The sequence below is a fragment of the Bos grunniens genome, chromosome X (assembly GCF_055505025.1).
Source record: "Bos grunniens cultivar Pamir isolate PY7600 chromosome X, Bosgru_T2T1.0, whole genome shotgun sequence".
In the NCBI taxonomy this organism is placed as follows: domain Eukaryota; kingdom Metazoa; phylum Chordata; class Mammalia; order Artiodactyla; family Bovidae; genus Bos; species Bos grunniens.
The window spans coordinates 140,955,490-140,982,257 of NC_141194.1; the positions used below are offsets into that span (position 1 = coordinate 140,955,490).

At 42.1% G+C, this 26,768-nt stretch overlaps 2 protein-coding genes across 5 annotated transcripts in view; one reads left to right on the plus strand and one right to left on the minus strand.

Annotated features, from left to right (window-relative positions):
* The window catches only part of LOC147341495 (uncharacterized), a 786,153-nt gene that overhangs the window by 659,542 nt on the left and 99,843 nt on the right, over nt 1-26,768 (minus strand). For 2 of the 3 annotated variants that reach the window (XR_015158816.1, XR_015158807.1), the window contains exon 1: nt 18,651-18,989. The exons of the other annotated variant lie outside the window; for it this stretch is intronic. The gene's annotated coding sequence lies outside the window, so the exon portion shown is untranslated. Of the gene's footprint in view, nt 1-18,650; nt 18,990-26,768 lie in introns of those variants that run through there. 3 annotated transcript variants of the gene reach the window in all.
* Nucleotides 188-5,621, plus strand: LOC147341499 (uncharacterized). Of its 2 annotated transcripts, XM_086387336.1 has the most exons (3): nt 188-3,011; nt 3,859-4,000; nt 5,015-5,621. In XM_086387336.1, the coding sequence occupies exons 1-3, from the start codon at nt 2,633-2,635 to the stop codon at nt 5,025-5,027; spliced, it is 534 nt and encodes a 177-aa protein (XP_086243462.1). In that variant the 5' UTR covers nt 188-2,632; the 3' UTR covers nt 5,028-5,621. The 2 variants fall into 2 exon arrangements, with proteins under 2 accessions (XP_086243462.1, XP_086243461.1); XM_086387335.1 differs by having other exon boundaries at nt 3,859-5,621.

Here is a 26,768-nt window from a genome sequence, read left to right on the forward strand (position 1 = left end):
GTAGGAAAGAAGATGGCCAAAGCTCATGTGTGAGGTATGTTTCAATTCCAGATTAAAGATCAGGAGATTGCTCCTAGTCCTGGCTCTTCTACTAACTGGCATGGCTTTGGGGATGCCAGTTAGCAGCTCTAAACTTTAGTTTACCTATTTATTATTGTTTTAATGTTTAAAAATTATTATTTTTCTTTTTTTGTTTCTAGATTTTATTAAATTTATTTATTTTCATTGGAGGTTAATTACTTTAAAAAGGAATGGTCTTAGATTCCATATCTAAAGGCCTTTCCAGCCCTGAAACACTAAGAGAATGTGTGTTTCTCTTGCATCTCTTCTGTCTTATAGGAAATGCTCAAGGGGACTTGGCCACACATCCTTATGTGTGTGCATGCTAAGTTGCTTCAGTTGTGTCCGACTCTGTGTGACCCTATGGACTACAGCCCTCTCCCGCCCCCCCCCCCCCGAGGTTCCTCTGTCCTTAGAATTCTCCAGGCAAGAATACTGGAATGGATTGCCATGCCTTCCTCCACGGAAACTTCCCAACCAAGGGATCAAATTCGGGTCTCTTACATCTCCTGCATTGGCAGGCAGGTTCTTTACCACTAGGGCCACCCCAGAAGCCCACACAACCTTACAGAGGGGAATTCACGTATAACAAATGGTATTATAGGTGAGCTGTTTAAAAATCAACTGAGATTTTAATCTCAACACTGTGAGTCATTATTGATTCCAAATTAAGGAGTTAAATGTAAACATTCAGAAGATCTCCAAAAAGAAGTAAGTATAAAATTCATTTCTGGATGAGAAAAGATGTACAAATTTATGAGGTTTAAACCAAGAAAAAAGAAAATATTATTAGATTTTACATCATAAAAAAGGAAAACTACATACTTAGAAACATTCACCAACTTAACAAAGCAAAATCAAACTAAAAACACATTTTCAACAAATGCTCAGTATCCTAAATATAATTCCATCTTCTTCCATCTACTTCACTCATATTTTCATTGAATGCCACCTATAGAGATGATAAAACTGAGGCCTAGAAATGAGAAGTAACTGTTTCAACATCACTCAGGGCAGCAAATGTTAAACCAACTCAGACCTCAGATTGGGATTCTGCCTCTTTTTTGCTGTCCTTATAATGAGAATTTTGGATTAGAGATTATTGGCATTGCCTTCCAAATTTAAACCAATGATTTACAGAAACACCATGCTCCATTCCCGAGGTGAGACAGAGGAAAAATACAATCACTAAAATTCGGTTGAAATTGAACTGAATGAAAGGGGAAAAAATCCCTCTTTATAATTATGAGACTTATTAGTATTTTTCCTAAATGTAACATCCAGATGTAATTGGCTATGTCTTTTTCAAAAAACATTTTTAGTGCTACAAAACTTTTTTTAAAGAATGACTGTACAAGCAGTTAGTTTCTGTATAATTTTCAAAATTACACTTGGGGTCTGGACTAAGTGGATCTTGAGATCAATAAAAAGTCTGGGATTGTTGCCTCTGAAACATCCTAGGAAGGTGGCCCTTTTAACATCTGTCATGCTTAGCACTTAGAAGATGACCTGATCCTTTAAAGAAACCTCTCTTTTATTATTCAGTCTTCAAACCGTTAAGTGAATTTGTCTGGGTTCATTATACACCTTCTAGCTCCTAACTTCTCCAACACTTCTCAACATTCAGTTCTGACTGCATTCATTTCAATTTGTCTACTCTTTTCCAACTATTTTTCACGAAGTTAAATTGTCCAAATTCTCTTTCTCTTCTTCAGAGGTTTTTAGTACTGCTAACATCTGAGATATACAACATTTTTATGACCCTGTCTCTATTCACATGAGCCATTACCAGGTGGAAATTCCCAGGTGGGAAATTTCTCTCAGTTCACATGGCCCAGGATGCCTTCATAAATACTTTCCTGCACAATTACATAAAGGACACAAGCCTAGAAGACCTCCAAACATGTCAGAACCCTAACGCGTCAAAGCACAAGTAGGCAATTGTGAGCAATTTGACAACCAAGGGCCTTGGCCGTTCATTGGACACAGAGCACGTCAATCCTTGTTTGTCAGCAAGTGAGCCCAAAGCTCGCGACAAGGGGTCACTTGCCACTGTTAACTGTTCCGGCCCCGCCCCTCAACTGTGGCCTGGCTCCACTGCCTGAGGCCCAGCTTCCGTTGGACGCTTCCGCCATTGGCTGCCTACCCTCCCGGTCGTGGGGCCTCCTCTGTGGTCCCTTCCGTGACTGCCTCGGTCCATCTCGCTTCCCTCAGGCTCCTCTCAGGGCAGCCACTTCGGGTGCCACCAACTGCACCATTGCCATCGTCGCCCGCCCGGCTGAGGTAACTGCCGGCTGCCATGTCTACCACGGGGGATGGAGATCTGGCCTCTGGCGGGCAGGAAGGCCCAGCAGGTGCAATGGGGGCCCAGGTTGGAGCCCGTGATGGTGTGGACCGCAACTCCGAGCCTCGCCGAGGTGACTCCATGCCTGAGGCTTAGGCGGGTGGAGTTGTGGGGGCCTCAGGAGGCCCGAGGGAGGCGGCCCTGGAGGGCGGGAACTCTGAGGAAGACTCCGACATCAGGCCGGCTGAGGAGAGGGAGGTGGAGGAGCAGGCGGAGGGCGTGAACCGCATGATGGTCTCGCGCCACTTCCCCATGAGCGGCTTCCGCTTAACGGTCCTAAATCTGGTACACTCGATGGTGAACCGTTTGTCTGACAACCACGTCATACTTCTGCCAAATGATGACCACGTATTGGTCTGGCACCAGACCAGGCCGTGCTTGTCCGACCACGGCTCAGCCGCCGTGGCCGGGTTATCCGAGGTCCAGGTGCCATTGGATGTATCGGGGGAGGGGCCGGCTGAGGAAGCCCCGGACCAGGGGGCGGAGCAGGCGGAGGAAGCCCAGGAGGCCAAGGCACCCAAGGAGGCCTCTTTATGGGAGACGGCCACCAAGGAGTCTGAGGAGCCCAGCTTGCGGGAGATGCCACAGGAGCCTGTCGCCCCTGAGAGTGAGCATTCGAGGGACGGGGGGGAGTTGGGAGGGATGGAGACACTGGCATCTGCAGGCTGGGTCTGGGGACCAGGGATCCCGAGGAGGGGGCAGGCTCAGACGGGGGCGGCGTGCCTCAGGAGGGGAGGCCGGGAGTCAGGGCCTCCTTTAATCGAAGGCCAGAGGGGCCCAGTAGAAGCCCAACCTCATAACGACTTCTTTGGTTTGGGGTGAAAATAAGCTGCCCTCTACCAACCCTGGTAAGAGGTCTGAGATGATCAGTGCCAGTTATGAGCCCACAGGTGAAGGTCGGTGGAGGCAGGTGTTCAAGAGGGAGCTTGAGAGGACATGGAAGAGAACAAGCAAATGACAAACCTCATATTTGGTTCATAGCTTTTAAAAATGTCAAGATTTTTGGAAAGTTGATCCCAAAACATTATGAACTCATACAGGAGCACTTGGTCAAAATGAAATATTTAGGGGATTTAGGAACTCAGGAGCTTCCCCATAGACTTTGTTATTGAAGTGAAGCATATTTTGGCGAAAAAGTTCTGGCCAAAACGTCCAGAATGCATCAGACCCAGAGGATTCTGATCCTGGACCACAAGTAATCAGTAGCACAGGGTGACAGATTTACCAGAAAAAAAGAAATAATGTCATTGTGAAAATGATCAAGCAGCAGCAAAGTGAGGGCCATGGAAGTGTTGCATCCGCCAGAAGGAAGGCCCCCAGTTACTCTTTTCTTAGTTGCTTCTGTCCTCCTGCTTCTCCTAAGGGTAGAGTACTGGATATCTTGCCATTCCTTATGTGTTGGGATTTTTTTTCTGTGAATGGCTGGTCCCAAAGTCTATTATTCCTCTCTAAAGAAACAGCTGAATGCCAGGATGAGAACTCCAAAGAAGAGGCGCAGGGCACCAAAAGTGCGGGGAAAGAAAAGAAGTATAACAGAAAACAAGAAGAACCAGAAAAGGATCTGGACCCAGCAAAGGACAGACCCAGAAAGTCCAGGTATCTGTATATAGCTTTGAAAATAACCCAGCTATTCCCAGGCATTTACCAACTTTGTTTTTGCTTTTTAATTCTCGGAGTAAATTAAGAAAACATTGGTTTGAAGTTAGTTCAACAACTCAAATTTACCTAATGTTTATAGAACATTCCTGTTCCCAGTAATATAAAGAGCTTGAAGTGAAATACACATCATGGCTTCTCATTTGTTCTTATGAGGTCTTTTGTCCTCTATCTGTAAGACTACCAACAATTTGTAAATGTGTCAGTACCTAAGACCAGTATTTCTTTAGAAAACAATGACTAAAAGCAGCAGCAACTGGGCTGTGCACTAGTTTGGCCTTCATTTCTTGACCACAGAAGTGCAGTCTCCTGCACTGAGAAGACCCCTTTTAGAGCGTAACTACTTACGAATAGCAAACAGTTCAGAATTTCAAGTAGGACCACATTTAGTGATTAATAGTGAAATACTTGTTCGGTTGTAGATTTGTGTATTTTATATGACAGTCAAAAGAAACAGTCATAGGATGACTGATGTTTATCAGTGAGTTGGTAGTGAAGGTATATGTATTGTCTTTTAATGATTAACACTTTCTCCCTCGTTTGCATAGTGATGTGTTTCATAATAAAAACCTCTTTCTCATACGGTAGATATGGAAACCGAGGGTCTGGGAGGGTAAGGGAGTATCATCTGTGGAGTGAGCACAGGCTTTTAAGGTAGAAAGAGTGATTTTAGTCCCAGACTAGCCTCTCAAAGGAAGGGGGAAAAGAAAAGCATTTATGGTGTTGGGCAAGAGGGAGACAAGGTTGGTCAGATCACATGATTGAAGCCATCATGCACCCAGTATCCAGGGTGAAGGTTACAAGAGGAAAATGTGTTTTTCTTCTCTCCTTGTTGAGATACAACCCTCAGATGCAGCAGATATACATAAGGCTGACTGTTTTCTTAGATTTAGAAAGTTTCTGGTGCTGACTGATGCTGTATAATCGTTCATTTTCTCTCATTTCTTCCTGCAGTTTGGAAGACTAGAAAGAAGACAGAGAAAGAAGAAAGGATCCATTGTTCGCTATTTTTAGATTTTTCAGAAGCCCATGAGAATATTATTAACATTGATTTCCTTCCCAAATCCATCCCCCAAAAAGCAACTGTCTAATAATATCTAATAAAAAATCCAATATCTAATTGGGTTTTATCTTCCACAGATATATTTGACAGCATTTGTTCTAGTTAAAGCTAAGTTTTAAAGTAGTAAACTGAAATGTAGATGGATTTATGTATATAAATAATCCTGATTTAAATCTCTTTAAAAATGAGAAGCCGTTTTACATCATTGGAAGGCATAATCACATTCCATCATTTGATAAGCCTGTTGTAAATTCTTTTATTGAGGCCCCCCAAAAATTTGTATTTAAAACAGTTTTGTAAAGACAGAAATAGAAGTCAAGGCTTTAGATCTGAACTTGTTTACTGTACTAGTCACTAGCCATGTGTGGCTGCTGAGCATTGAAAATGTGGCTAATCTGAGTTGAAATGTGCTACAAATGTAAAAAATGGTGTAATGTCTCATTAATGACTAATTAAACATTGAAACGATAATCTAGTATTAAATATAGCATTAAATTATTTTCTCCAGTTTCTTTTTACTTTTTCAAAAATGTTTTTAGTGCTACACGTGGGCTTTCTCCTCCTACGGTGCACAGGTTCTCACTGAGGTGGCTTCTCTTGTGGAGCATGAGCTCTAGGGCAAACGGGCTTCAGAGCTGGGCACATGGGCTTAGTTGCCCCTCAGCATGTGGGATCTTCCTGTACCAGGGATTGAACCTGTGTCCCCTGCACTGCAAGGTGGATTCTTAACCACTAGACCACCATGGATGCCCTCTTTTTACATTTTAGATGTGGCTACTAGAACATTTAAAAGTACACAGGACTTGTGTTATATGTGTATTTCATAGTACTGCTGGGTGCTTTTGAAGGAAACCTGAGGGATGGCCCAGCTTGCCTGGAGGCCAGATGGTGCTGCTGAGCCTGAGCCCAGATGCTGATTTGGAGCACTGGTTCTCAAAGTTTGGTCCTTAAAATAGCATTATTAGCATCACCCACGAACTCTTAGGCTCCACTCAAGACCTGTGAATCAGAAACTGGGAGTAGGGCTCAGTAGTCTGTTTTAACAAGCCCTCCAGGGGATTCTGATGCAGCCAAGGTTTGAGAAGCGCTGGTTGACAGCCACAGGGGGAGAAGTTGAGACCCACCTATGGTGACCAGCCTTTGTTCACTGCCTTGGGGCTGCTGGAGGTAAATTGAACAGGACGGTAGGGGCTGGACTGGCGAGGAAATTAGGATTCACAGGCGCTGAGACAGAGAGAGGCTGTGGATAGGGGATGGCACCAGAAAAATACCCAGGGACAGAGCTGGTTCCAGAAAGTCACAGACATGATACCGGGTATATGAAGTCTAAGAGAAGCTTCACTCAGCAGGAATGGATAGTAGATACATACAGAGTTGCCTGTGAGGATGTATGCATATGCAAGCATACAGAAAGGCATGCAATGGAAAGATAAACCACATTTAGGATGGTGGTTGCCTCTTGGGGAAAGACAAGGACAGCGATCCTATTGGGGAGGGATACATAGTGGGCTTCAACTCTATCTCTAATTTACATTTCTTAAACTGGTGGGCAAATAGTGTTTATAGTAGTATTCTTTATAATTTTGTGCAGATCAGAAGTATGTCACAATAAGTAAAAATAAAAAGAGAAAAGGGAGAAAGTGGACTTAATCTTTGAACTCTGTTTAAGGTAATAAAAAGATAAAGTTGTAGATGACCAGAGTTGAGGATCAGAGAAGGGGAAGGGCCTGGGGGTTTGAGACTAGACAGGCTCATTTCTGCATTTACTTCAGGCTTCCTAGGTATCTGAAACATGGTCTAGCTGGAGCAAACTTTGTTCCCACGGGCTCAGCTCCTGACCTTCTTGTAGATAACTGATAACATACTGTCATGTTCTGTGGTGGCATGTCTTCTATTCTAACTGTGTGCACATGCAAATACACACACTACATCCACCTATTCCATCAAAACCAACCCGTGTACTGAACCTTTAAATGGCTGGGACCTTAAGGGTTTTATCTATCTTTCTTTCCCAAAGCCTTAGGCAATGAATTTTCCTCTTCGTAGGTATTTAATGTCAGTTAAAGTGAAGTAAACTTAGGATCCCCACAACTTTTTTTTTGGTCACGAGTGTTGACATTTTAAAATGTGTTATATTATTCCTTATGGCTAGAACCACATGGTGAGACAGAAGGCAAAGCACTCCCTGTCACCATTATTTCAACTAAAAGGGCAGGTCAACTAGTACAATTTGAGGCCCTTCAACCTGATTCTGATTTGTTAGTATTTCTGTGGTGCTAGTTGTTGAAACAGTATTGCTTCCAGGCCCAGGCAGAGATATCTCTGTCTTGAGCTCTATGCTCTAGAGGGCCAATTTGGTCCTCTTCCAGCCACACCCCTCCCGCCAGGGCCAGGAGCCCAGCCCATGGGAACAAGGGGTGTGTCCCTGCTAGCCCATGCTCCAGGTACCTGGCAGTCCTGAACAGTCCCTAGCCTCCTTCCAGGGCCCGTGTGCTCCTCTTAGACCTGTCCTGGGGAGGGCTGACTGCACTCACTGCTGGGGTGGGTGCTCCCAGGGTCAAGGAGGGGTTGTAGGCCCAGAAGGGTTGCGGCCTTACCTAGGAGCCAGGGCATGGGCAGGGGAAGGGAAGGAGGGCAGCTCTTCCCACACCTTCAGGGCAGAACTTAGAAGAGGCTGAGAATACTAAATCCCAACCAGACCTTTCAGCTCATTAGGAAGGTATATTTGTCATGGAAGGAGATACAACTTATTTAATGGTTTATCATTTGATTTGAAACATTTCAAATATTTTTAGACATGTGGATCCCCAACTGAACTCTTTTTCTAAACCTTGCAAATAGGACAAATGTTTCAGGCAGGCCAGATTAAATACCTGCTCTATCATCCCTTTCCCTTTTCACTCGATGTTACACCTATTCCTGAGCATACTGGGTGTCATGCTTCTGAAAAAGTTTTTTAAGATGAACTTATTTTTTAATTGAAATATATATGCTTTACAGAATTTTGTTTTCTGTCAGACATCAACATGAACCAGCCATAGGTATACATTTGTCCCCTCTCTCTTGAAACCCCCTCCCATCTGCCTCCCCATTCCACCCCTCTAGGTTGATACAGAGCCCCTGTTTGAGTTCCCCAAGTTATATAGCAAATTGCCAGTGGCTATCTATTTTACTTATGGTAATTAAGTTTCCATGTTACTCTCTCCATACATCGCACCCTCTCCTCCCACCCTCCCATGTCCATAAGTCTGTTCTTTATGTCTGTCTCTCCATTGCTGCCCTGCAAATAAATTCATTGGTACCATCTTTCTAGTTTCCATATATATATGTTAGTATACAATATTTATCTGTCTCCTTCTGACTTACTACACTGTGTATAATAGGCTCTAGGTTCATCTACCTCTTTAGAACTGACATAAATGCATTCCTTTGTACGGCTGAGTAGTATTCCACTGTACATATGTACCACAGCTCCTTTATTTCTTCATCTTTTGATGGACATCTAGATTGCTTCCATGTTCTAGAAATTGTAAAGAGTACTACAATGAACATTGGAGTACGTGTGTCTTTTTCAATTTTTATTTCCTCAGGGTATATGCCTAGGAGTGGAATTGCTGGGTTGTATGGTGGTTTTATTGCTAGGTTTTTTAAGGTATCTCTATACCGTCTTCCATAGTGGCTGTATCAATTTACATTCCCACCAACAGTGCAAGAGGGTTTCCTTTTTTCCACACCCTCTCCAACATTTATTGTTTGTAGGCTTTTAATGATGGGCATTCTGACTGGTGTGAGGCAAGATCTCATTATAGTTTTGATTTTCATTTGTCTAATAAAGAGCCTCTTGATGAAAATGAAAAAAGAGAGTAAAAAAGCTGGCCTAAAACTCAACATTGAGAAAAGTAAGATCATGGCATCAAGTCCCATCACTTCACGGCAAATAGATAGGGAAAGAATGGAAACAGTGAGAGACTTTATTTTGGGGGGCTCCAAAATCACCTCAGATGGTGACTGCAGCCATGATATTAAAACACGCTTGCTCCATGGAAGAAAAGCTATGACAAACCTAAACAGCATATTAAAAAGCAGGGACATTACTTTGCCGACAAAGGTCCCTATACTCCAAGCCATGGTTTTTCCAGTAGTCATATATGGATGTGAGAGTTGGCCCATAAAGAAGCTGACCACTGAAGAATTGATGATTTTGAACTGTGGTGTTGGAGAACTCTCATTGAGAGCCCTTGCACTGCAAAGAGATCCAATCAATCAATCCCAAAGGAAGTAAGTCCTGAATACTCATCGGAAGGGCTGAGGCTGAAGCTGAAGCTCCAATACTTTGGCTACCTGATGCAAAGAACTGAGTCCTTAGAAAAGACACTGAGGAGAAGGGGACAACAGAGGATGAGATGGTCGGATGGCATCAACAACTTGATGAGCGTGAGTTTGAGCAAGTCCTGGAATTGGTGCTGGACAGGGAAGCCTGGCGTGCTGCAGTCCACGGAGTCACAAAGAATCGAACACGACTCAATGAGTGAGCCAAATAATGAGTGATATTGAGCATCTTTTCATGTGTTTGTTAGCCATCTATATGTCTTCTTTGGAGAAATGCCTGTTTAGGTCTTTTTCCCACTTTTTAATTGGATTATTTGTTTTTCTGGTATTGTATGAGCTATTTGTATATTTGGAAATTAATCCTTTATCAGTTGTTTCATTTGCTATTATTGTCTCCCATTCTGAGGGTTGACTTTTAACCTTAGTTATAGTTTCCTTTGCTGTGCAAAAGCTTTTAACTTTAACTAGGTTCCAGTTGTTACCTTTGTTTTTATTTCCATTACTGTAGGATCTGCTTTGATTTCTATCATCGAGTGTTCTATGTTTTCTTCTAAGAATTTAATATTTGCAGGTCTTACATTTAGGTCTTTAATATATTTTGAGTTTACCTTTGTGTATGGTGTTAGGAAATGCTCTAATTTCATTCTTTTACATGTAACTATCCAGTTTTCCCAGCACCACTTATTGAAGAGGCTATCTTTGCTCCATTGTATATTCTTGCCTCCTTTGTCACAAAGAAGGTCCCAATAAGTGTGGGGGTTATTTCTGGGCTCTCTATTTTGCTCCATTTGTCTGTATCTATGTGTTTGCGCCAGTACCATACTGTTTTGATGACTGTAGCTTTGTTGTATAATCTGAAGTCAGGAAGGCTGATTCCTCCAGCTCCATGCTTCTTTCTCAAGACTCCTTTGGCTATTTGGGGTCTTTTGTTTCTTCATATGAATTGTGAAAAAAATTCTAGTTCTGTGGGGAAAAGCCATTGGTATTTTCATAGGGATTGCATTCAATCTGTAGATTGCATTTGGTAACATTGTCATTTTCACAATATTGATTCCTCCAACCCAGGAACATGGAATATCTCTCCATCTGTTCATGCCATCTTTCCTTTCTTTCATCAGTGTCTTTCTGTTTATACAGTTATACAGTTCTTTTGTCTCCTTATGTAGGTTTATTCCTAGATATTTTATGCTTTTTGATGTGATGGTGAATGGGATTGTTTCCTTAATTTCTCTTTCTGATTTCTCATTGTTAGTATATAGGAATGTAAGTGATTTCTGTGTATTGATTTTGTATCCCGTTACTTTGCTAAATTCACTGATTAGCTCTAGTAATTTTCTGATACTATCTTTAGGGTTCTCTGTGTAGAGTATCATGTCATCTGCAATCAGTGAGGCTTTACTTCTTCTTTTCCCATATGGATTACTTTTATTTCTTTTTCTTCTCTGATTGGCATAACTAGGACTTCAAAACTATGTTGCATGATAGGAGAGTGAGCACCCTTGTCTTGTTCCTGATCTTAGAGGGAATGCTTTCAGTTTTTCCCCATTGAGAATGTTTACTGAGGGCTTGTCATATATGGACTTTTCTATGTTGAGGTAGCTTCCTTCTATGCTCATTTTTTGCAGTGTTAATCACAAGTGGGTCCTGAATTTTGTCAAACACTTTTTCTGCATCTATTATATGGTTTTTTTCTTTCAATTTGTTAATAGGCTGTATCACACTGGTTTGCATATATTGAAGAATTCTTTCATCCCTGGAATAAACTCAACTTGATCATGGTGTATGACCTGGTTAATGTGTTATTGAATTCTGTTTGGTAGAATTTTGCTGAGAATTTTTGCATCTATGTTCATCAGTGATACTGGCCTGTAATTCCAAAAATGCCTCATTCTAATAGCACATCTTGCTATAGTACTTGGATCTAGTCCCTAGTCCAGACTGGAGTAGAAATACAAACCATCTTGTCCCCTCTACTGCACTACGCTCCACTGCTCACTCTCTTTGCTTCCTAGGTGTTTATATACAAAACTTCAATACCACCTGGAAGCCATCAGCTTGCTCAGGCACACCTAAGTGGAGGCCCTTTATGCCCTGCACCACGTCTTAAGAACATTTCATTTCTATGAAAACCTTCAGGTCTGAATTGTCAATATCCTATTTGATTGCCTTCCCCATGACAGACTACAGAACAGGTTCTGTTGTAATTGTTTTCATATGCAAAGATCAAACAAGTTACAAACAAGCGGAATGCTTTGAAGAATGTCTCTCTGGGCATGAAAAAATAACTTTTGTTTAAAAACAGAGGTGTTACCTGTGGGCAAAATTAATAATGGTGAGTTCTCAGAATAAGAATGACCTAATAGAAGTTCACTCTGAGAAGAGAGAAGGTATAACAGCTAATCTACCAGAATTACCTGGGTAAAGGGCGTCCACCTAAATGAAATTTCATGAAGAAAATACAAAGGAAATAAAATCCACTTAATCAAGAACCTAGCATTATCAAAAATGTAAAGATACAGATGTTTTATAGAGAAAGTACAAAAATCCAGCACGTGATTGTGTGGTATTGACACAGTAACAAACAGGAAGACCGGGGGTCTCCAAACAGAGGCAACAGGCTGCAAGTGTCAGACATATTTCTCTCTCTCAAACAGCAGGAGGAAACAAACTGGTGATATTTTTTTCTTTCCCTATACAAATTTAAAAGGATGTTCTCTTGAAATTCTGTGTTGCCATAATGACACCTGGTTTCACCTGAAGTTAACTATTCTCAAACCTTGAGTTAACCAATGTATTTGTCTTATGGAAATGTTTGTCTTAAGCTATGTTAATGTAATATGCATTTACCACAGACTCTGTCTTCAAGTCAGTTCCGCCTAATGGCTCAGAACCTACTTGACAAACCAGTATGTTACACTCAGATGTTGTTGGCCTAATCTATGTAAACGAAACTATTTGTAGGGTAATCTGCCCTTCTGCAAGATTCGAGTCAATCGTTCCATGGCCTGGGATGAATCATCTGGTGCCAAGATTATCCCAAAATACATCTTATGAATGAGGGGCCTGGTGCCATTCTGAGTTTTAAGATATTCCTTTCTTTGATTAATAGACTGCTAATGGCCACCCACTACAGTATTCTTCCCTGGAAAATCCCATGGATAGAGGAGTCTGGTAGGCTGCAGTCCATGGCGTTGCACAGAGTCAGACACAAATGAAGTGACTTAACAGCAGGGACTATATAACATCCAGCTGAAGACTAGCAGGGGGTACTCTTTCTGCCCCCTTCTGATGCCTATATCAGAAGCTTTCTCTATCTCCTTTATACTTTAATAAAACTTTGTTAGACAAAAGCTCGGAGCGATCAAGCCTCGTCTCTGGCCCTGGATTGAATTCTTCTCCTCCGGAGGCCAAGAATCCCCGTGTCTTTTCGTTCAGCAACAACCTTTCTGTATCACATTGTACCATCACCTGGAAAACCAAGAACCCATTGGTTTTCCTCAACCATTACACTCAGAACTGAAAAAGCACAGTTATGTCTAGTCCTGCATTTCTGTTTAAGCAAAGTAGCCCCAAGGTATCAGAGGCAGTAACAGTGAAAGATATACTAAGACTCTTCTGGGCTTCCCAAGAAAATGAGGTAGGCACTGCACAGGAATCCAAAGGGAGATCACAGTGTTTGATGTGTTTGGGGGATGGAATTAAAGGGGAAAGACTTAGAGAGGAAATTTTAACCAACTTCCAGTAAACCTAAGGGAAAATAGGGTGGTAGGTGCCTTGGAGAGCCAGCCGACTAACCAACTGACTCTTATGGCAAATGATTCTACATCTTTATTCCTTTTACTGAAGTTCTTAATGGAGGCAATGCTACAAATTGTAGACTGTGAGGTAAGATAGGAAGGAAGGAGTCAAAACTTGCTGGGCTACTTGTCCTCATTCCTCATAGCTAACCATCCCTCTCATCCTGACTCCTCTCCTTTTCCAATCCCCATTTTGAACTTCTCTCTTCTCTGTGGTTGACAGTGACTGGTTCACGGGGGATGTGGGGGCTGTCCAGCCTAGTAACTTTTGATGAATGGGGTTAGGAAAGTGTGTGTGTGTGTATGTGTGTGTGTGAAATTGGGGCAAGATGACAAACACTAATGGACTAACCAGAGGAGTACAGTAATCCCCAAGAAATATTCTGTCTCATAGGGAGGTGCTTACTGTTGCCAGGCCTGGAACAGATTGACATGGGGCATGTGTAAAGAGTGTTCCATATAAGTGCTCTATCACTTATAATTAGCACAAGAAGTGTACTATTACCCAATTCACAGGCATTAGGGTCCCCCAGGGACACAGGGAAGGTGATTTAAGGGGTAGTGGACTGATTGGGAAACTAGTCTTTACAAAGCATGGAGTAGCAATGAACAACTGAGACATTTAACGAAGCACACAGTCCATAATCTTTGGACTAAATCATCGGGACTTTTACATTAGAGACACTTTTCCCTTGTCAAGGAAAATAACCTCTTAATAACTCCAAAAAAACATTTTTGCATCCTGTCTTCTAAAGCTCATTGTCCCAGGATAACCAATTTATAAGTAAATCTGCAACAATGTATCCAGCATCACAGCCCTTTCCTGAAAGCACAAATCTCATAGGCAATGGTGAGGATTCAAAACAAGATGGGAAAGCCATATGTAGACAGTCAAGACCTAGGCAAGTTAAGACAACAACTGTTAAATGGTAATAGTTATCCCAAATAGACAAAACAAGTCTCATCAAACTTAAGACAACTGAAATTTTATCAAGAATCTTTTTGCATTGAAATGTTATAAAACTAGGAATCAAAAATAGGAAGAAGATTGGAAAATTCACAAATACAGGGAAACTAAATAGTGCACTCCTCAACACCTAATGGGTCAAAGAAATCAAAGGGAAATAAAAACAATGTATTGAAACAAATAAAAATAGAAACAACATATAATTTATGCATCAAAAACATTTTAAAGAAGAAAGTTTATAGTAATAAGTGCCTACATTAATTTTAGAAAAAGAGCTCAAACAACCACACATTATACCTCAATGAACTAGAAAAAAAATGAGCCCAAAGTTAAGAGAAACATGGAAATAAAGATTTGTAAATAAATGAAATAGAGAACATGAAAACAGAAAAAAGATCAATGAAACTAAAAGTTGGTTCTTTGAAAAGATAATCAAAGTTGAAAAACTTATAGTTAGAACTAGTCATGAAAAGTAAGAGAAGATGCAAAATTATAAATGAGAAGGAACCATTATAAATGATACCACACAAATACAAAGGATTTTAAGGGATAACTATGAACAATTTCCAGAGAAGGCAATGTCACCCCACTCCAGTACTCTTGCCTGGAAAATCCCATGGATGGAGGACCTGGTGGGCTGCCATCTATGGGGTCGCACATAGTCGGACACGACTGAAGCGACTGAGCAGCAACAGCATGAACAATTACACAAAAAAAACGGATAACCTACAAGAAATGGATAAATTACTGGAATCATACAACCTACCAAGACTGAATCATGAAGATACTGAAAATCTGAACAGAACAGTAACAAATAAGGAGACTGAATTGGTAATCAAAAAACTCCCAACACATAAAATTCCAAGGCCAGATGGCTTCCTGGGTGAATTTTACCAAACATTTAAAGAATAAATGCCAATACTTCTCAACGACCAAAAATTCAAAGAGGCGGGAACACTCCCAGACTTCTTTTATGAGACCAGCATTACTCTGATACCAAAACCAGATGAGGATATTATAAGAAATTATGAACCAATATTCCTAATAAAGGTAGATGCAAAATTTCTCAACAAAACACTATCAAATTGAATTCCATAGCACACGATCAGGAGGGATTTACCCCTGGGATGCAAGGAAGGTTCAAATTATAAATATCACTAAATGTCACATTAATAGAATGAAAGATAAAATCATATGATCATCTCAACAAGTGGCAAAAAAAAGAATTTGACAAAACTCAACATCCTTTCACGATAAAAAAAAAAAAATCTCAGCAAATTAGGTTGGAAGGCACATACTTCAACATAATAAAGGCCACCTGCAATAAGTCCACAGCTAACATCATCCTCAATGCAGAAAAATTGAAAGCTTTTCCTCTAAGAACAGAAACAAGATAAGGGTGCCCACTTTCACCACTTGTATTCAGGATTGTACTCAAGTCTCAGAGAAAGTAGGCAAGAAAAATAAAAGACATCAAAATCAGAAAGGACGAAGTTAAATTGTCTGTTTGCAGATGACATGATCTTATATACAGAAAACCTAAAGACTGCATTAAAAAATTTAAAACTCAGTGAATTTGGTAAATTTGCAAGAGCTACGATCAACATACAAAAGTCAGTTGCATTTTTATACACTAAGGACAAAGTATCTGAAAAAGAAATAATGAAAATAATCTCATTTACAATACACCAAACACAGTAAAATACTTAGAAATACATTTAACCAAGGAGGTCAAAAGATCTATACACCAAAACAATAAGACACTGAGGACAGAAATTGAAGAAGACAGAAAGGGAAAGATATCCCCATTTCCTGTATGAAAAGAATATTGTTAAAACGTCCATACTACCCAAAGCCAATTACACATTCAATGCAATTCCTATCAAAATTCCAATGACATCTTTTGACAGAATATAAAAAGCAATCTACAATTTGTGTGGAACCACAAAAGACTCCAAATATCCAAACAATCCTGAGAATGAACAAAGCTGGAGAGATCACACTGTCTGGTCTCAAACTATATTACAAAGTATAGTATTTGAAACAGCATGGAACAATGGAACAGAATCAAGAGCTCAGAAATAAGCCCATGCATAATCAGTCAACTAATATTTCACAAGGGAGCCAAGAATATTTAGCAGGAAAAGACTCTTCAATAAATGGTACTGGGTAAAACAAGTTATCCCCATGAGAAGAATAAAATTGGACTCCTATCTTATAGCACTCACAACAATTCACTTGAAATGGGTTAAAGACTTAAATTTAAGACCTGAAACCATGAAACTCTTGGAATAAAACACAGCTTTCCAATGATAAGCTCCTTGACCTAGGTTTTGGCAAAAAAAAAAATAACTGTTGGGGTATGAGGCTAAAAGTACAGGCAGCAAATGCAAAAATAGACAAGTGAGACTACATCAAATAAAAAAGCTCATGCACAGCCAAGGAAACAACAAAATGAAAAGCCAATCTATGGAGTGGGAGAAAATTTCTTCAAATCATCTGAGAAACGGTTAATATAGGAACTCATACAATACTGTTCAAATGACTATTATCAAAAAGATAAAACAAGTGTTGGCAAGGATATTAAAGGAAAGGGAACCCTTGTACACTGTTGGTGGGAATGTAACTTGGAACAGGCACTATGTAAAAGTGCATAAGGTTTCCTCCAAAATATTAAAACTAAAACCATATGATCCAGAAATCCCACTTCTGGACATATAGCCAAAGAGAATTTAATAACTACCTGAAAGAAATATCTGCAACCCCTTGTTCATTGCAACATTATTCACAATAGCCAAGACATGGAAACAATCAAAGTGCCTGTGCATGAATGGATAAAGAAATGTGTGTGTAAATGTATACATATATACACAATGAAACATTATTCGGTCATAATAAAGAGGAAATCCTGAATGTCAAGACAACATGGAAAAACCATGAAGGCATTATGCTAAGTGAAATAAGTCAGAAAAAGACAGATATTGTATGATCTCACTTATATGTGGGATATAAAAACGAGCCAAACTCACAGAAACAGAGAGTAGAATGGTGGCTGCCAGGGGCTGCAGGGACGGGAAACGAGGAGGTGTTGTTCAAAGGATACAAACTTCAAACTATAAGATGAACAAGTTCAGGGGATCTAATATTCAGTATGGTGACTATAGTTAACAATACTATGTTGTATCCTTCAAAGTTGCTAGAAGAGCGGATCTTAAATATTCTCACAACCACCACCAACACAGAAAAGGTAACTGAATGCGTGTGTGCCCAGTCGTGTCCAACTCTTTCTGACCTCATGGACTGTAGCCCACCAGGCCCCTCCGTCCATGGGATTCTCCAGGCAAGAAGGCTGGAGTGGGTTGCCATTTTCACTTCCAGGGGATTTTCCCAACCTAGGAATTGAACCTGAATCTCCTACACAGCGCCCCCATCTCCTGCACTGCAGGCAGATTCTTTACCACTGAACCACCAGGGCAGTTTGAACACAGGTGTGCAGTAAATATTTACTGGTTTCTCTGGGATGGCTAAGGAAGGCTGGTCTCTACCTTTCAGAGACCCTAGGTCATGCTCATTACTTTGTGGCCAGTTAGTTAACCTGCCCCTGTCAAATGTCCCTGGAGCTAGACAGACAAGCAGACCTATATATCTCAAACTCAGATTAGAAGTCACAGAGATCTGGACTTTCCTGGTGGCTCAGTGGTTAAGAATCCTCCTGCCAGTGCAGGGTCCACGGGTTCCATTCCTACTCCGAAAAGGTTCCACGTGTCAAGGAGCAATGAAGCCCATGGGCAACAATGACTGAACCTGCACTCCAGAGCCCATGCTCTGCAGCAAGAAAAGCCACTGCTCGCCCCAACTAGCAAAAGCCTGAGCAAAGCAATGAAGCCTCAGTATGGCCAAAAATAAACAAACACACACACAAAAGAAGTCAGAGCTTCTCCATTCACTAACATGACCTTAGGAAATCCAGTTAGCTGCTCTGGGCCTCAACTTCCCCATCTGAAAAAAATGGGCTTGGACAAACATCTCACTCCCACCTATTCTACATTCTTAGAGTGCTAAGAATGCACAGCCAGACATCCAAAGAGAGGAAAGGGATTACTCAACAAATGATGCCAGAGTTTAGCCATTTACAAAAAGGAAAGTCACCCAGGATCCAAACTTCATGACACATGTCAAAATAACTCCAGAGGGATAAGGGTATACAACATAAAAATCACAAGGAAAACAAGAAAATATATCCTTGAATAGCCTTATGATCAGGTGGTAAAGAATTTTTAAATTCAAAGAATATGAAGGAAACAGAAAAGGAAAACATTGGGAAACTTTCTACATCAGAAAAGAAAACCAATATTCTTAGAAATGTAAGCAAACATAAGAGGCACCTGCAAAATGAGAAAACCACAGCAAAAAGAACAAAGCTTTATGTCCTACCCTCCACCTGATAGCATCTTCATCTCTCGGTGCTCCACACAGGAAAGGCAGGGCCTAAACCCGACCCAGGAACCAGAGGGAAGCTGTGGAAGCTCACGGACCTGAGAACCACGTGACAGCGCCACACCAAACCAGAGGGCTGTTACTAAAAGCCTGAGTAACTACCCAAGAGCAGCCACATGCAAACTGAACCCGGGGTAGGAATGACCGAGGCTCTTACCTAATTTTGTAGATGAGAAAATGCAGGCCCAAAACAGCTAAATGAGATTGCAAAGTCATAACACCTGGTAAGCATTAACGCCAATTCTGGAACCCACCTGGGGTTCTGCCTCAGCTGATCCATCTATGAAATGAAGACGTTGGATTAGACCCCTGGTTCTCCAAGTGCAGTGGCCAGACCAACAGCGTGAACCTCACACGAGAAGTCCTTGGCAATGCAAACTCTCAGGTCTCCCCAGATCCAGAATCCTCACCACTGGGATGGGGTCCAGCAATCTGTGGTCCCACAAGCCCTTAGGGTGCTTCCTATGTGCACCGAAGTTTGGAAAACCGCTGGATTCCAGGATGTCTAAGGGCCCTTCTAGACATTTTCAGGAATGTCTGAGCATTGATCTCCAGGCCATTTGGCACAAAATCACACTACTCTTAACCTAGGACCAAAGAGTGGTATACAAAGGAAAAGTCTAATTGCAGTTTGTAATAGTGGGAATAAATGCCCCTCCCCCCTCCCCCTTGGTAATTTATACCTGCTAAGTCAGTTCAGTCGACTCCAGGCAGAATAGTGAAGTGGGTTGCCATTTCCTTCCCCAATGCATGAAAGTGAAAACTGAAAGTGAAGTCGCTCAGTCGTGCCCGACTCTTAGCGACCCCATGGACTGCAGCCTACCAGGCTCCTCCATCCATGTGATTTTCCAGGCAAGAGTACAAGCTCCCTGGCTGGATTCACTTGCATATGGCATGCTGGTACCCCTCAACCAGGCCTTCTTCCTGGGGTCTGCTTAGAGTGAGGACCAATGAGCCCCTCTTCAAAAAAAGCCAAGTGGAGGGGGCGCAGAGAGAGGGGCAAGGAAGAGATGGCCTGTAAATCACCTTTTTGCAGCAAATTCTCTTAGGCTTAGAGGCCCCCAGGACCAAATGTGCTGGAGGGAACAGCAGGGGCCAACCTTCCCGGAGCCTGGCTGCTCCTGTTTGATGTGCCCTGGCCTTGGTCAGATTTCAAGGCCAGCTCAAGGCCAGGTGACACGGAGGGAATCTCCTAGCCTGACAGTGAGGTCCTAGCCTGACAGTGAGGTCCTAGCCTGACAGTGAGGTCCTGCCCTGTGTTGAGGCCACCAGACTTTCCATCCCGGGAAGGGGCTCTGTACGTCGGCCATCCTTGCCTAATCCTGGTCACCCACCAGGGGCGGCTATCGCCTAGGCCAAAGCCCAGCACCCTCCCTAGCAGGCCCCAGCATCAAAGTCCCCTCAACCCAGCAGTCGCGCGGACCCGCAGCCCCCTCAAACCAGCAGCCCCCTGGCCCCACACCCACCTGGCCCAGCAGCCCCCTGGCCCTGCAGCCTGCTCACCCCAGCACCCCCGGCCCCACACCCAACCTGGCCGAGCAGCCCCCTCACCCCAGCAGCACCACTGAGGCCAACTTTGCACTTGGCTCTCACCTCTGCCCCTACTTCCCAGCCAGAGCTTTTCAGGAGGTTTTATGTTGGATGAAAGTGACATAAAACCAGCTCTACTGGCCCAACCAGAGCCTGTGCTGTGAAGGATGGAAGGGAGGAGGGGAAGATGGCAGTCGTGTCCAAGGGAGGGTTGAAGACTTTCAACATTTACTTTGATTTGGAGGAGGCAGCTCTTGAAAGTCAGGGGAGGGATCCCACCTCAAGGGGCCAGAAAGACAGACTACGGTGCCTTGGGCTGCCCACCATCTTTCTCCACCCACACCCTCCTGGCCTGTGTATCTTAATGAGATGATAAAGGACACTTGAGCAACTTGGCCTCATAGTTCACCAGAGGAACATAAAGGCTCTGAGGTGGGAAAGCAAAAGACCCTTAAGCTGTGCGCAGGAGACTGTTTTCTGTCACATGGTCTGTGGCACGGACTGGAATGTTCCACAATTCAGGGGCACCATGCTGTTGAGAACAGGAAGGAAGAAAAAACTGTTGAGGGGAGGCAAATTCCTCAGGCTTCCCAAGAAAGATGTAGCACGTGTAAGCTGTTTTCAGGACTTGATTAATATCGTTAAGCAACTTAATGCCCCAGAAACTTCCAGTTAGACTAGGCAAAAACAAAATCTAAACATCATAAAGTAATTCATGATACTGAGAGAAAGTATGCCTCTATCAACCTGTACGATAGGAGATACAAAATCATCTTATGAGCTTACAGATGATGAAAATAAATGGAAACCAGGTATTGCAGAGGCAGTTGTTCAGGAAATCAAAAAGAAAGCTTGAGGAAACGTCTGACGGTCAAAGGCACCATGAAAGAATTCTTTATCTTGGCATGAAAGTTTTGAAGAATGCAGAATTCTCAGAAATATGATTCAGAAAGTCGATGAGCCTATTTCAGAGCACCTGAAATACTCGTCCGCAAGTTTTCAGATGCTGGAGAACCTACGAATTTCACAGTTGAACTGCGCTGAATCCAGTGACAATTTCTCAAATGAGGTGTTGACTGAAACATATCTAATAAAGTCATACCTGGATGATTTTGATCCTTCTGTTCTCACAGACCACAAGTTATAGGCTGCATTGGGGGCTAAATACATTGGAAGAAGAATGTCACTCAGAATGCATTAAGGAACAGGATAGCAAAGAAAATGGAACTTCCAGAATAGGGTACAAAACAACTTTCAAGGACTCATACTTCAGCTACTTTTGTACTCTGGAAATTCCAAAATTTACAATATTAAGTGGGGTTGGTACAGGTAAAATTCCTGAAGATCAATTGCAGTTCTTCTTTCATGAGTGTACAAGATCAGTATTTTACTTCACAGGGCAAAACACACGGAATGATGACAATGACACAGGGGAAGAATCAAGAGAGAAGAAGCAAAGCAAGAGGAAGAAAATGATTAACCAGAAGAGGAAGAAGAACCCTACAATAAACACGACGTTGTTGAATGCAAGCTGCAGTGAGCCAAGGGCGTTAAAGATCATTAGAGAATAGCTTAAACATACGCTGCACTGCTTATACCTTATTTAAAAAAAAAAAAAGGTTTCTAGGTAGTTAAATAAGCAGCTTTTAAAAGGTTTTAAAACCAGTGCTTTCTTCATAGAATATAGAATATAGAGAATATAGAGAAATTACCCAATGTTTACTGACATTCAAGTCTCAACTTTAATCTCCCCCAATGGGGGCTCTCCAAATTCATAAATGTGATCCTACACAGAGTAGCATTTGACTTGGTAACTTGTACAATTAACCAATATAGAGGAAGCAAGTTGTTTATAGTCATTTAAAAAATGTTCAAGGGGCCTCCTTGGTGGCTCAGGGGTAAAGAATCCGCTTGCCAATGCAGGGGATGTGGGTTCAATTACTGGTCCAGGAAACCTGTGTTCTAGAGTCCGGGAGCCACTGCTGAGCCCACATGCCTAGAGCCATGCTCCACAACAAGAGAAGCCTCCACAGTGAGAAGCCTGCACCCTGCAACTAGAGACTAGACCCTGCTTGCTGCAACTATAGAAATACCTGTGCAGCAATGAAGACCCAGTGCAGGCATTCATAAATAAATCTTTGAAGTAAATAAACAAATGTCTGAGTATTTACTCTGTTCCAGATATCATTCTAGGTGTTTGGGGGACACAGTGAAGAAAACAGACAATAAGCTCTGCTTTTGCAGCACTCAACTCTTGGTGGTGCTTGGGGAGGCTGGGGAGTTAGGACAGGAGTAATAAAAACAAAGATAAAATGTATTAAATGGGAAAAGTTCAAAGCTATGAAGGAAATAAAAACGGTGGTAATATAAGAGTGTTTGAGGGTGGCACTGGGTGACAAGTTGTACTCAGCGATGATCCCCTGTGAGTGTTCTTTGACTAAAACCTGAATTCGACACCCATGGTGGATTCATGTCAAAGTATGGCAAAACCAATACAATATTGTAACGTAATTAGCCTCCAAGTAAAATAAATGAATTTTTAAAAATTAAAAAAGCAAACAAACCTGAATTCTAAGGAGGAGGCCACTATAGGACAATTTGGGAGGAAGATTCCCATAAAAATTACTAAGAATATAAAAGTGGGGGAGGGGGCATTTCTTCTGTACAGAAGGCAAGCATTTACTGATTGAGTGTGAACAAGAGGACCAAATTAAAATTCTGCTTCCTTTAAATGAAAAGGATATGCTTAGAAGATGAGAAAACCCAGACAAACCTCACTGCTGCTGCTGCTGCTGACGCTAAGTGGCTTCGGTCGTGTCCGACTCTGTGCGACCCCATAGACGGCAGCTCGTCAGGCTCCACCGTCCCTGGGATTCTCCAGGCAAGAACACTGGAGCGGGTTGCCATTTCCTTCTCCAATGCATGAAAGTGAAAAGTGAAAGTGAAGTCGCTCAGTCGTGGCTGACTCTAAACGACCCCATGGACTGGAGCCTACTAGGCTCCTCCATCCATGGGATTTAACAGGCAAGAGTACTGGAGTGAGGTGCCATTGTCTTCTCCGAGAGAAACCTCACTAATAACCCTTAATTCTGATAATGCTCATTGTATAGTATCATGTTAAATATTCACAAAAACCCTGTGGGGTGGTAATTATTCTCTTTGTTAAGATGAAACTAAGGACCATAGGAAAGTTTACCCTAAGCCACACAGCTTTTAACAACAAAGGGACAGAAAACGTAACATGATCAAGAATATCTGTCTGCAATCCACAGCCAACTTCCTATTATTTAAGGGTTGGAGACTGGGATTCTCTAATCAAAGAGAAGAATTAACAATCAGAGTTCCTTGCCAACTCAGAAAAATGAAACTGAACTCCTTGCTAAATAACAGAATGATCATTTCTAGATAGTGAGATTAAGGGTGATTTTTATCTTCTCAATTCAGGCTCTATTCCTTACTGGCTGTGTATCCTTGAGAATGTTGCTAAACATCTCTGTGTTTTGGTTTCCTTATTTGCAAAAGATGGATAATAACAGTACTCACATCATAAGGCTGTTGCAAGGAGTAAATAACATAATGTACATGTTTAAAATAGTGCCCAACCTATAAGTACTTAATAAATGCTAATCATTGTCATTACCTCAATATAATTTTAATTTGAATTGTTTGAGCATAAGTCCATATGTTCAAAAGCCATTTGTCCATATGTTTAAAAATCATTCGTATTTATCTATGATTTATCTACCCATATCTTTTGCTTATATTTCTATTATTATCTTCTTCATTTGTATGGGCAAGATATGTGTGAATTTTTGCTTCCCTCTTTAGTCTTATACGGTTTATTAAACTGTTGTACAAAGAATATGTATTATTTTTATAAAGAAGACAAGCGTGGGATCCTAAAACTTGCCAGAAAGACCTTGGAGGACCTTAGCAGAACTTTTCTTGACTCAACTCATTCCTAAATGCACCAAAAATCTTCTGCTAGCTCTACCATCATCTCAATGGTTTTTTCCTTTGGAGGCCAACCTCCTTTTCAGAGCAAAGGGCAAAGTCTTTACTGGAGCTTTCACAGCCCTATCTACTTTAAAGGCCCATCTGCCACTCTGCTCTACACTCCTGCCATTTTGCTCCCCGGCTAGGTACACACCAACACATCTCTGCCACTCTTCATGCTGCTTCCTTTACCTATAGGAACCTCCTTGCCCCTGCCTTTTTACTGCCACTTGAACTCCTAGCTTCAGGACCCCCTGAAATGGCCCCTCTTCTGCACTGTCCCAGGCACCAGCCCACTCCCTTCATCTACTGGCCATAGCTAATCATCCACTCTCCCATGCTTCCTTAACACTTGTGCTCATCCTTGTTACAGCACTGGACAGAGTGAGTTGTCATTGCCCAAGTGTCTGTCTAACCCTTTAGATCGTAAACCAGAACAAGCCATGGGTCTTAGATACCTGAGTCCCCAAGTCCGAACATAATTCCAGGTATATAGTAGGTGCTTACACGCGCTCAGTGAATGCTTAAATGACTAGGGGCTGGAGTGTTTGTCCTATAGCTTCAAGTGGACAGACTAGTTGTTCCTGACCTGGAAAGACACTTGTATGATTTCTCTTGTTTTGTTTGCTTTGTTTGGTAACATGCTATCTCCTCTTAAGTGAATAGTGATGGTCTTGTTAAAAGTTCTGAAAAAAGAATGTACAGAGATAGGAGGAAACAAAGAAAGCATTAATACTCTGGTTTAATGGGTGGGGCAACTTCCCTGGTGGCTCAGATGGTAAAAATTAGGAGACCCGGATTCAATCCCTGGTTCGGAAAGATCCCCTGCAGAAAGAAAGGGTAACCCGCTCCAGCAGTCTTGCCTCGAAAATCCCATTGACAGAGGAGCCTGATGGGCTACAGTCAATGGGGTCGCAACTTCTGATAGGGGAGAAAAAAACCCATCTACCTGGGAGTATGTGCTTCTCTGCTAAAGAAGAATGGAGGCAGTCCTGTCACAGCATGGGATAGGAAATGGGAGTGCCCTAATAGAGCACCTTCCTCACCCCAGGACCTCCATCACATCACCCAGGTCTGCCCTCTGCCCAGAAACAACATCTGCCTCCTTTTCCTACCCCTCAGTTCAGTTCAGTCGTTCACTTATGTCCAACTTTTTGCCACCCCATGGACTGCAGCACACCAGGCTTCCCTGTCAATCACCAACTCCTGGAGTTTACTCAAACCAATGTCTATTGAGTCAGTGATGCCGTCCAACCATCTCATCCTCTGTCGTCCCCGTCTCCTCCTGCCTTCAATTTTTCCCAGCATCTTCCCCAGTCTTTTCAAATGAGTCAGTTCTTCCCATCAACTGGCCAAAGTATTGGATTTTCAGCTTCAACATCAGTCCTTTCAATGAATAGTCAGGACTGATTTCCTTTAGGATTGACTAGTTTGATCTCCTCGCAGTCCAAGGGAATCTCAAGAGTCTTCTCCAATCCCAAGGTTCAAAAGCATCAATTCTTTGGTGCTCAGCTTTCCTTATGGTCCAACTCTCACATCTATACATGACTACTGGAAAACCATAGCTTTGACTAGACGGACCTTCCTATTCCTAAAGTGAAAATGAAAGTGAAAGTGAAGTCACGTCCGACTCTCTGCAACCCCATGGGCTGTAGCCTACTAGGCTCCTCTGTCCATGGGATTTTCTAGGCAAAAGTAGTGGAGTGGGTGGCCATTCCCTTCTCCAGGGAATCTTCCCAACTCAGGGATCGAATCCGGGTCTCCCACACTGCAGACAGACACTTTACCGTCTGAGCCACCAGGGAAGATCACAGGCTTTTTTACAGCCAGGGACCCACTGGGGTTTACAAGCCCATTTTAACAAAGGCCACACAGAGACAACATCCTGTCTTCGTTGTCCTTAGTTTGGGCCTGTTGCCCATCTTTTGGGTCCAACACCTCCCTCCTCTGAGAAGCCTTTTCTGAGAAAAAACTTTCAATGCCTTTTGACTCACTTGTTTGAGTTCATGCATTACAGTGTAAAGATGGAATTGTTTTACACCATCAGTGTCCTCCAGCCAAAGATCACAAAAACATGCCTTAGTTGAGTGAGTTCAGTTTACTATTCATTGCAGTAAGGGAGAACACACATCATGGAGGAACCATGTGATGTCTTCCCAAGTATCAGAAAGAACCTGTTACAGAGGCTGGGATTTGGTTAAGTTATTTGGGTAAGTATTTCCTTCATGGAAACAGGGGTTTGCTCCAGATTAGATGTCTTTAGGTAGCTGAGGCAATTCTCTGGTATTTGAGTAAATCTTACCTGTAGGGAGAGGAGACTAGACCCAGAATAAAGATGTAATTGGTCAAGAAGTTGTAGACATTCATTTTAGCCAAGAGAGGGGGATGTTTAGTCATATATGACCTTTTTACATTCAGAAAACGAAGATCATGGCATCCGGTCCCATCACTTCATGGGAAATAGATGGGGAAATAGTGGAAACAGTATCAGACTTTATTTTTGGGGGCTTCAAAATCACTGCAGATTTT

Coding starts and splice junctions, on each gene's coding strand:
- LOC147341499 (XM_086387335.1), top strand. CDS start 2,633: ATGATGGTCTCGCGCCACTTCCCCATGAGCGGCTTCCGCTTAACGGTC. Junction 3,012..3,858: donor GGAGCCTGTCGCCCCTGAGA/GTGAGCATTCGA, acceptor TCCTCTCTAAAG/AAACAGCTGAATGCCAGGAT.